This window comes from Alosa pseudoharengus, unplaced genomic scaffold (assembly GCF_046254945.1).
Source record: "Alosa pseudoharengus isolate Yale_2024_CS ecotype anadromous, Long Island Sound unplaced genomic scaffold, YU_APseudo_1.1 YU_APseudo_1.1_scf_14, whole genome shotgun sequence".
NCBI classification, from domain to species: domain Eukaryota; kingdom Metazoa; phylum Chordata; class Actinopteri; order Clupeiformes; family Clupeidae; genus Alosa; species Alosa pseudoharengus.
In genome coordinates, this window is record NW_027468609.1 from 22,093,061 (window position 1) to 22,104,220 (window position 11,160).

The 11,160-nt window shown below is 40.7% G+C and overlaps 1 protein-coding gene across 1 annotated transcript; it reads left to right on the forward strand.

Moving 5' to 3' along the window:
- Positions 1-331: 331 nt before the first annotated feature.
- Positions 332-10,897, forward strand: LOC143123058 (myosin heavy chain, fast skeletal muscle-like). The gene is made up of 38 exons (XM_076284167.1): positions 332-535; positions 643-786; positions 873-1,029; positions 1,131-1,158; positions 1,542-1,662; positions 1,751-1,843; positions 2,182-2,245; positions 2,330-2,428; positions 2,508-2,611; positions 2,694-2,832; positions 3,253-3,371; positions 3,521-3,670; positions 3,765-3,935; positions 4,025-4,325; positions 4,478-4,551; positions 4,637-4,724; positions 4,813-4,930; positions 5,029-5,152; positions 5,255-5,391; positions 5,514-5,769; positions 5,881-6,123; positions 6,218-6,394; positions 6,497-6,642; positions 6,759-6,849; positions 6,928-7,317; positions 7,451-7,696; positions 7,791-7,987; positions 8,101-8,284; positions 8,427-8,592; positions 8,749-8,873; positions 8,963-9,271; positions 9,387-9,590; positions 9,688-9,813; positions 9,896-10,066; positions 10,161-10,265; positions 10,349-10,444; positions 10,550-10,681; positions 10,797-10,897. Exons 1-38 carry the CDS (start codon positions 332-334, stop codon positions 10,815-10,817), a joined length of 5,820 nt encoding a protein of 1,939 aa, XP_076140282.1. The 3' UTR covers positions 10,818-10,897.
- Positions 10,898-11,160: the final 263 nt, after the last annotated feature.

Here is an 11,160-nt window from a genome sequence, read left to right on the forward strand (position 1 = left end):
CCTGTCTTTTAAGGAAGAACATTTATTTATATACGATACATTATTCATTCACAAAGAAAATTGGTGTCCTTAAAGATTTTTTATTAAGGCATTAAGATCAATTTCCAAAATATTATTTTTTATTCCTCTTTTTAGTCAACATTAGCATACAGTATGTACAGGGTATGTAAACTTATGAGCTGATGAACTGTACATGTTTTGTCCACTAATGACTGTCAATCACTTTATTTACAGTACCGTGTCTGTACTGTACATGTCTGATTATGAAAAGCATTTTATTTTGAAAACTGTCTGCTATTCATGTTTATGATTAATGCAGTAACCAGCAACCATGGGGGACGGTGATATGGCCGCGTATGGCGCAGCTGCCATCTACCTTCGTAAGCCTGAGAGGGAGAGACTTGAGGCCCAAACCAGGCCCTTTGATGCAAAAACTGCTTGCTTTGTGGTTGATAAAGAGGAGTTGTACGTCAAGGGTACAATTAAAAAGAAGGAAGGCGGCAAAGTTGTTGTTGAAACGCTTGAAACCAAGGAGGTACTTTAGCAAGGCTGTTGAAAATGTTCTGATGTTAAAATTACATGTTCACAGAAAGTTTATTGAATACATCTCTTTGTTAAAGCTGTTTTCTACATTGGTTTTAGGAAAAGACAGTGAAGGAAGACGAAATCTTCCCCTTAAATCCTCCCAAATACGACAAAATTGAGGACATGGCCATGATGACCCACCTCAATGAAGCCTCTGTCCTGTATAACCTCAAAGAGCGTTATGCAGCATGGATGATCTATGTAAGCATTACACTTTTAAACAAATTAAGAAAATAAAATTCATTTGAAAAGCTGAAAAAACAATCTTCTTTATTTCTTCATTCTAGACCTACTCTGGACTTTTCTGTGTCACTGTGAACCCCTACAAGTGGCTCCCAGTATACGATCAAGAAGTGGTGGATGCCTACAGAGGCAAGAAGCGTGTGGAGGCCCCGCCCCACATCTTCTCTGTGTCTGACAACGCATTTCAGTTCATGCTCCAAGGTATGCTTTCAGTTTTAAATCAATCACTGAATAATACATTATTTATTTGATTCATTTATGTAGAATGAACCATTCATGTCAATTTGTGTTTTGCCTCACAGACAGAGAGAATCAGTCTGTCCTGATCACGTAAGTGTCCTTGCATCCCTTAAAACTTTTTACATTATTAAAAGGCTAAACCATTCTGTATACTCTTCTGATACACTTTGTAACTGCACTGAGTTACAAATTCTGATTCTGCCTTGAAAATTATTCTGTCTTTTTAATTGTTGTTTCTTTTTAAATGATTTTACCTTGTGTGTTTTATGTTTTTCTTTTTTTATTATGATCTTTACCTTTTAAACTATTCTTTGACTATTGCCCTTCCATGCTTTTATTTGTTGTTACTGTTTGCTTTTGTTTACTGTATGTAAAGTACATTGAATGACCTCTGTGTATGAAATGCGGTATATAAATAAACTTGACTTGTAATTGTGATGTAAAAAAATTGCAATATCTTCTGTTTAATACAGCGGAGAATCTGGTGCTGGCAAGACTGTAAACACCAAACGTGTCATCCAGTACTTTGCAACAATTGCAGTGTCTGGTGGGAAGAAGTCAGAGGCATCAGCCGGCAGCAGTGGAAAAATTAAGGTAGAGGACCCCTTACATATTTATAGGCTAATTATCACATAGCAACACAGACATTAACTTCAATAACAATATATCTATTGACTTGCAGGGCTCTCTTGAAGACCAGATCATTGCTGCCAACCCACTGCTGGAGGCTTATGGTAATGCCAAGACTGTGAGGAATGACAACTCTTCACGTTTTGTAAGTTTAGTTTCTCATCTAATCTCTTACATGTTTTTTTTTAATTTTTTTTATTTTAGATAAAATCGACTTTTTAGGGTTTTTCTTTCAAATCAAACGTATCATGCACTTTGTTTTTATATCTATTAGCATGTCTTTTGATAAACATCCTCCAATGTCTAAACATCTACACTATCATATTTTGCTTTTTGTGTTAGTAAAGGCAGTATTTATTGTTACTCTTAGATCTATTACTGAATATTTGAAAATGTATTGAATATTTTCCTCATGTGTAACCTGCTTTGGTTAAAGGTATGAGCTAAATGAATACATTTATGTCAAAATGTAATCTCAAACAGGGAAAATTCATCAGAATTCACTTTGCCACAACTGGAAAACTGGCTAGTGCTGATATTGAGACTTGTAAGTATAATTGTTCCAAGTAGAAATGTTCTTTTATTGCCTTCAATGTATCAAATGAAAATACATCCTTCCCTGCGTAAAAAGACCTGCTGGAGAAGTCTAGAGTGACATTCCAGCTTCCTGATGAGAGAGGCTACCACATCTTCTTCCAGATGATGACCAACCACAAGCCTGAAATTATAGGTAAGGTTAATAATTTTACCAAACGTTCAATCAATACATGTAATTCTGAATTTGTAAACTAATTTTTTAATCCCGACAGAAATGTCCCTCATCACATCCAACCCCTATGACTTCCCAATGTGCAGTCAGGGTCAGATCACTGTGGCGAGCATTAATGACAAAGAGGAGTTGGATGCCACAGATGTAAGTCTTCCAATATTGTGATTTTCCCCTTTTCAATTTCTTGAAGATAGCTTTAAAATAATCAAATAATTCACCATTCTAGGATGCCATTGACATCTTGGGTTTCACTGGAGAGGAGAAAGTCACCATTTACAAGCTGACTGGTGCTGTGCTCCATCATGGCAACATGGCGTTCAAGCAGAAGCAGCGCGAGGAGCAGGCTGAGCCTGATGGCACTGAGAGTAGGTTACAACACTCTACTGAATCAGTCAGTTCTAGTAATAACTACAAGGTACTCTTAGTTATTGAGGTAATTTTATTATGTTCAATTAAAGTTAAATACTGTATGACTGATATCTAGTAAACACGTGTCTATCTGGAATATTCATGTATATTCATATTCTAAATTTCCCTCTGGATTAAGAAATTATCTATCTTCATTTAAAGACAAACAATTACAAATCAATGGTTACTCAGATACCTTTCTGTTTTTATGTGAGACATATAGCCTTTAACCTAACACTATCTCAGACAAATGTTTTGATTTAGGGAGGAGATTGAGGTGGACAAACTTGTCCCAAATTTGTTTAGAGTGTGGAGTATGAAATTGGTTGCTATAAATTTCAAACCACCAAAATGCTTCACTGTTGCACTTTGTTAAGGTGCTGACAAAGTCGCTTACCTCCTGGGCCTGAACTCTGCTGACATGCTGAAGGCTTTGTGCTACCCAAGAGTGAAAGTCGGAAATGAGTATGTCACCAAGGGTCAGACTGTGCCACAGGTATTATGAACTAAAAAGTTCACTTAAGATCACAAACCATTTGGAAGTATTTGGACGGAATTACTAAAAGTGACCTGCTTTTATCTATAAGCATTTTACTTTTTGATCTCTGAGCATAGGATGACCACTGCTTGAATATTCTGTTTCAGGTCAATAACGCAGTGTCTGCCTTGTCCAAGTCCATCTATGAGAGGATGTTCTTGTGGATGGTCATCCGTATAAACCAGATGCTGGACACTAAACAGCCAAGGCAGTTCTATATCGGTGTGCTGGATATTGCTGGCTTTGAGATTTTTGATGTAAGCATAAGTTAACACCATTTTTCACTCACACCACAATGTAGAATAATTTCAGTAGGGGACATTCATATTACAAACTATTTTTCAATCACAGTACAACAGCATGGAACAGCTATGCATCAACTTCACCAATGAGAAACTGCAACAGTTCTTCAACCACACCATGTTCGTTCTGGAGCAAGAGGAATACAAGAAAGATGGCATTGTATGGGATTTCATTGACTTCGGCATGGACTTAGCCGCTTGCATTGAGCTCATTGAGAAGGTCAGTTTTAATCAGTCAAATGAACCTAGTGCTAGATTTGTGTTGTTTTATAATATCCACTTTTAAAACTAAGCTCATTTTTCCAACAGCCTATGGGAATCTTTGCCATTCTTGAAGAGGAGTGCATGTTCCCCAAGGCCTCTGATACCACTTTCAAGAACAAGCTGTATGACCAGCATCTTGGCAAAAATAAGGCCTTTGAGAAGCCCAAGCCTGCCAAAGGCAAGGCTGAGGCCCACTTCTCCCTGGTGCACTATGCCGGCACTGTGGACTACAATGTTTCTGGGTGGCTGGACAAGAACAAGGATCCACTGAACGATTCTGTTATACAGCTGTACCAGAAGTCGGGAGTTAAACTCCTGCCTGTCCTGTACCCACCTGTTGTTGAAGGTAACAAAAATCTATATAAGCCAATACAGGAATAGGGCTCAACAGTGTATTGAATTCTTACTTCCAGGACTATTGAGCTCTATATCCAGTCTATAAACTTTCTGTGCATGTTACTCAACTGTCAATTTTTTCACCTGTTTGTATTTCAACAGATCCTGCTGGTGGCGCTAAGAAGGGTGGTAAGAAGAAGGGTGGCTCCATGCAAACAGTGTCATCACAGTTCAGGGTATGTATATTAAACCAATAACAAACACATCAATCACCCTAAAGAAAGATGAGGGGATGTTTTAATAGCTTTCTTATCTCAACAGGAGAACTTGGGCAAACTGATGACCAACTTGAGGAGCACCCATCCCCACTTTGTGCGTTGTCTGATTCCAAATGAAATTAAGAAACCAGGTAAAGGGCATTTGGTAGTCAATAAAGATGTGTGTATTATTCATGTGTTACATTGAGAATAGAAGATCTCATGACATGTATTTCACAGGTTATATGCAGAACTTCCTGGTCATCCACCAGCTCAGGTGCAATGGTGTGCTGGAGGGTATCAGAATCTGCAGAAAGGGTTTCCCAAGCAGAATCCTCTATGCTGACTTCAAGCAGAGGTAGAGTAGAAAGCCAATGAAGTATTACACATATTTAATACTGCCCTGTATAGACGGAAAAGTAATGCTCTATATGGACATTTATTTATTCTATCCAGATACAAAGTGCTGAATGCCAGTGTCATCCCTGACGGCCAGTTCATTGATAACAAGAAGGCTTCGGAGAAGCTATTGGGATCGATTGATGTTGATCACACGCAATACATGTTTGGACACACAAAGGTAGATAGGTTTCATGCAATCTATTGTCTATATCTCATGAGTAAACAAAAGCACAGCTTTTTCTGTGTCAAATAGATGCTTATATTTTCATTCATCCCTCAGGTGTTCTTCAAAGCTGGTCTGCTGGGTGACCTTGAGGAGATGCGAGATGAGAAACTGGCTTCCCTGGTCACAATGACTCAGGCTCTCTGCCGTGCATACCTGATGAGGAAGGAGTTTGTCAAGATGATGGAAAGGAGGTAATGTATGATGTATTTGGTGTAATCATGTTAAAAAATCATCTGACATGAAATATAGCATCACAACTGACCCAGGTGTTTTCAACTGACCCAGGTGTTTTCAAACCATTTACCTTTTACAGAGAAGCAATCTTCACCATCCAGTACAATATACGGTCATTCATGAGTGTCAAGACCTGGCCATGGATGAAGGTTTACTACAAGATCAAGCCTCTGCTGCAGAGTGCCGAAACTGAAAAGGAATTGGCCAACCTGAAGGAGGAGCATGGAAAACTCAAAGAAGTCCATGCCAAGGTAGAGGCCAGGAAGAAGGAGCTTGAGGAGAAGATGGTGTCTCTGGTGCAAGAGAGAAATGACCTGGCGCTGCAAGTGTCATCTGTAAGTGTATATTGTACCATTTCAATATTCACAATCATACCACTACCCAGTTTCAGCATTGTGTTTTCAATACAAATCAGATGTCATGCTTCCATCTTATATTTACAATAGGGAAATGAGGGTCTCAATGATGCTGAGGAGAGGTGTGAGGGTCTCATCAAAAGTAAGATCCAGCTTGAGGCCAAACTCAAAGAGACAACCGAGAGACTGGAGGATGAAGAGGAAATCAATGCTGAGCTGACTGCCAAGAAGAGGAAATTGGAGGATGAGTGCTCTGAGCTCAAGAAGGACATTGATGATCTGGAGCTCACCTTGGCCAAAGTGGAGAAGGAGAAACATGCCACTGAGAACAAGGTTTGCATTCTTAAAAAAAAACAGAATACTGTATATGTGCTAAGAAGTCTTTATAAAGTTCAATAGATACTGATATAAAACTTTCTATGTGCAGGTCAAGAACCTGACAGAGGAGATGGCCGCTCAGGATGAGTCCATTGGTAAGCTGACAAAGGAGAAGAAAGCCCTCCAAGAGGCACACCAGCAGACTCTTGATGATCTTCAGGCAGAGGAAGACAAAGTCAACACTCTGACTAAGGCCAAGACTAAGCTTGAACAACAAGTGGATGATGTGAGTTTACAACCTGAGGGTTAAATGAAATGTATGGACATCATTATGGCACTTAATTACAATACTTCATGCTTGAAATACTTAATGTTACTTAATCTGCAGCTTGAAGGTTCCCTGGAGCAAGAAAAGAAGCTCCGTATGGATCTTGAGAGAACTAAGAGAAAGCTTGAGGGAGACCTGAAGTTGTCCCAGGAGAACATCATGGATCTGGAGAATGACAAGCAGCAGTCTGAGGAGAAGCTAAAGAAGTAATGAAGAATTCCAATTAGCAACACTACAGTATATGCAAACTTTTACTCATAATAGCACTCAACCCTTTTCTGTAACTAGCCATTGACAATTATTTCACTTTACTATGACACAGAAAGGACTTTGAAACAAGCCAACTTCTTAGCAAGATTGAGGATGAACAATCCTTGGGTGCTCAGCTTCAGAAGAAGATCAAGGAGCTTCAGGTTTGTTTTACATACATACTACTTTTATTCTTTGTCTGGTCTTTTTAAATCTCACTAATCCTTTACAAAAACCAACAGGCCCGCATTGAGGAACTGGAGGAAGAGATTGAGGCTGAACGTGCAGCTCGTGCCAAGGTTGAGAAGCAGAGAGCTGATCTCTCCAGGGAACTTGAGGAGATCAGTGAGAGGCTTGAGGAAGCTGGTGGTGCCACTGCTGCTCAAATTGAGATGAACAAGAAGCGTGAGGCTGAGTTCCAGAAGCTGCGTCGTGACCTTGAGGAGTCCACCCTGCAGCATGAAGCCACTGCTGCAGCTCTCCGCAAGAAGCAGGCCGACAGTGTGGCTGAGCTGGGAGAGCAGATCGACAACCTCCAACGTGTCAAGCAGAAGCTTGAGAAGGAGAAGAGTGAATTCAAGATGGAGATTGACGACCTCTCCAGCAATATGGAGGCTGTTGCTAAGGCTAAGGTAAATGATATGTATGCAAGCAGCAAAGGTTAGCATATGAATACCTTAAATCTAAATATATTGTTTATCTATTGTCATTCATCTTTCCAGAATCTCTGACTACAATTTGTTCATTATTATTGCTCACTAACAGTCCAACCTGGAGAAGATGTGCCGCACCCTTGAGGACCAACTGGGTGAAGTCAAGGCCAAGGGTGATGAGAGTGCTCGCCAGAACAATGACCTCAGTGCTCAGAGAGCAAGACTTCAGACTGAAAATGGTGAGCTTGGCCGCCAAGTGGAAGAGAAAGAGGCTCTTGTATCTCAGCTGACCAGGAGCAAGCAGGCCTTCACTCAGCAAATTGAGGAGCTGAAGAGACTGAATGAAGAGGAAGTCAAGGTACTGATACCTGAGCATGAAATAAAAACAATTGTAGTATGTGGATCACTTTATGTGAAAGGTTTTATAAACATCCTTACTTGGTAACAAACAGGCCAAGAATGCCCTGGCCCATGCTGTTCAGTCTGCACGCCATGACTGTGACCTCCTGAGGGAGCAGTTTGAGGAAGAGCAGGAGGCTAAAGCTGAACTGCAGCGTGGCATGTCCAAGGCCAACAGCGAGGTTGCACAGTGGAGGACCAAGTATGAAACTGATGCCATCCAGCGCACTGAAGAGCTTGAGGAGTCCAAGTATGTACCAAAGATGCACAGAAACAAATAGAATGCCAATGTGAATTATTATATTGTGTACTACAACCAAGGTAACTATGAAGTAATCTGATGTAAATATATTGCTTTATCAGGAAAAAACTTGCCCAGCGTCTGCAGGAGGCTGAGGAGCAAATTGAGGCTATCAACTCCAAGTGTGCATCTCTGGACAAGACCAAACAGAGACTCCAGGGTGAGGTTGAGGACCTCATGATTGATGTAGAAAGAGCCAACGCTCTGGCTGCCAATCTTGACAAGAAGCAGAGGAACTTTGACAAGGTAATACCTCCAAAACATTGTTTAGATATGGACATTTAGGTAAAGCAAAATAATCTCAGAGAAATATTTGTACATGTACAATGAGATTTTTGTAACAGTGTATTTGATGTGAATGATCAAAGATACAAACTACTTTTCAAAGGTTCTGGCAGAGTGGAAGCAGAAGTATGAGGAGGGTCAGGCTGAGCTGGAGGGTGCCCAGAAAGAGGCCCGTTCTCTCAGCACTGAGCTGTTCAAGATGAAGAACTCCTATGAGGAGGCTCTTGACCAGTTGGAAACTCTGAAGAGGGAAAACAAGAACCTCCAACGTAAGTCAAGATGATCATGAAATACTTCCCAATCAAACTATGTCAAGAGAAACTAAGATATATATGTTCTGGTATTAAAACAAAAAAACAAAACAATGGCATATTGAGAGGGATTGACTTTGTGTTAAATTAAGTCTTCTAAATGTATTTCTGCAGAGGAGATCTCGGACCTAACTGAGCAGCTGGGTGAGACTGGAAAGAGCATTCATGAGCTGGAGAAGGCCAAGAAGACAGTTGAGACTGAGAAGGCTGAGATTCAGACTGCTCTTGAAGAGGCTGAGGTAGAAATCCAGGCTGGCATTATTAAAAACAAGTGACTTTTCAGAAAGTAAAAAAATATTCATTTTAAATCCTTAATTTTCTCATTTAGGGAACTCTTGAGCATGAGGAGTCCAAGATTCTTCGTGTCCAGCTTGAGCTGAACCAGATCAAGGGTGAGGTTGACAGGAAACTTGCAGAGAAGGATGAGGAGATGGAGCAGATCAAGAGGAATAGCCAGAGGGTGATTGACTCCATGCAGAGCACTCTGGATGCTGAGGTCAGGAGCAGGAATGATGCCCTGAGAATCAAGAAGAAAATGGAGGGAGACCTCAATGAGATGGAGGTTCAGCTGAGCCATGCTAACCGCCAGGCTGCTGAGTCCCAGAAACACCTAAGGACCATTCAGGGTCAGCTCAAGGTCAGGCATAACTACAGAACCTTGTAACTTATTACTTTACATGTGTTTTTTTTTACTTGGCCACCAACAATGCTTCATATATTGAGGTAGTGTACATACCCTTTAAAACCTCCAGGATGCCCAGTTGCACCTTGATGATGCTGTTCGAGGACAGGAAGACATGCAGGAGCAGGCTGCCATGGTGGAGCGCAGGAACGGCCTGATGGTGGCTGAGATTGAGGAGCTCAGGGCTGCCCTGGAGCAGACAGAGAGAGGCCGCAAAGTGGCTGAACAGGAGCTTGTTGATGCCAGTGAGCGTGTTGGCCTCTTGCACTCCCAGGTAAAAAAAATAACACAAGTTGTCACAAATTGATGTTTTAAACAAACTGTTCCAGCATTAAAAATTGCATCTGAGGTTGTCTGTTTCTCCAAATTAGAACACAAGTCTGATCAACACCAAGAAGAAGCTTGAGGCTGACCTGGTTCAGGTCCAGAGTGAGGTTGATGACATCGTCCAGGAGGCTAGAAATGCTGAGGACAAGGCCAAGAAAGCTATCACTGATGTATGTTTTTTTCTTCAGAACCGGAGCATTATATTCAGAAGTACCTATACCTCTATTTAAAATTCACAATTTTATCATCTAGGCTGCCATGATGGCAGAGGAGTTGAAGAAAGAGCAGGATACCAGTTCCCATCTGGAGAGGATGAAGAAGAACCTGGAGGTCACTGTGAAGGATCTGCAGCACCGCCTGGATGAGGCTGAGAATCTGGCCATGAAGGGTGGCAAGAAACAACTCCAGAAACTGGAGTCCAGGGTAGGCAGCAAAATATGACACTGAAAACATGTGTTTAGCTCATGATAGCTACATAAAGGTCAGTGGCTGAAATTGAAACATTTCCCATGTTAAGGTTCGTGAGCTGGAGGGTGAGGTCGAGGCTGAACAGAGACGTGGTGTTGACGCAGTCAAGGGGGTCCGAAAATACGAGAGGAGGGTGAAGGAGCTCACCTACCAGGTACAGACATTTGTCCACTTCATGTACAAATGTATATCAAATCAAAGAGTATTCTTGACACTTGATACACTTTTTCTCTTTAGACTGAGGAGGACAAGAAGAACATCACCAGACTCCAGGATCTGGTTGACAAGCTGCAGCTGAAGGTCAAGGCCTACAAGAGACAGTCTGAGGAAGCTGTGAGTCATTTTGGTTTTGGCTAAACAGGAAAATGCTTGCTCCTCATGGTACATTGGCTGTTATGTTTCTCTGCATTCATTGCACTACAATTTGATATCAAACAGGAGGAGCAGGCCAACACCCACTTGTCCAAGATCAGGAAGGTGCAGCATGAGCTGGAGGAGGCTGAGGAGCGTGCTGACATTGCTGAGTCTCAGGTCAACAAACTGAGGGCCAAGAGCCGTGATGGTGGCAAGGTATGATAATGTTTCCCATTTATATATCAATATTTTTTAAATAAATATTACAAATCCTAAAGTCATTGATCTTTATTTGATGTCTAGTGAACTTTTTTTTTAATTGTTTTTCAAGGGCAAAGAGGCTGCTGAGTAAACCCTCTGATTCCATGTTCCATGTCATTTTCATCTGGATGAATAATTCTGGTTAATGTGACTATTCTGTAACAATGCAACGTACCTAATAAAATATTTGCGTATCTGAATATTTTGTTTTGTCTTTTTTAATGGTTCCTTAAGCTTTGAAGGTCATTTATACATTTTATATAAATGACATTTATACATATTTATACATACAGTACATTCCCTATACATACACATACACAATCATTCAACAGACTGTCCATGTCATCACATCAACTTTGCCTCATCAAAAATATAACACTGCAACAGAAAATACATACAAGTCTTCATTAGTGAAACAGTCTCTGCAGCAGAGA

Excerpts from the sequence above, each read along its gene's own strand:
- LOC143123058 (XM_076284167.1), top strand. The coding sequence starts at position 332 with ATGGGGGACGGTGATATGGCCGCGTATGGCGCAGCTGCCATCTACCTT. Across the intron at positions 4,326-4,477 it reads GTACCCACCTGTTGTTGAAG|ATCCTGCTGGTGGCGCTAAG; the intron begins GTAACAAAAATC and ends GTATTTCAACAG. Across the intron at positions 4,931-5,028 it reads TATGCTGACTTCAAGCAGAG|ATACAAAGTGCTGAATGCCA; the intron begins GTAGAGTAGAAA and ends TATTCTATCCAG.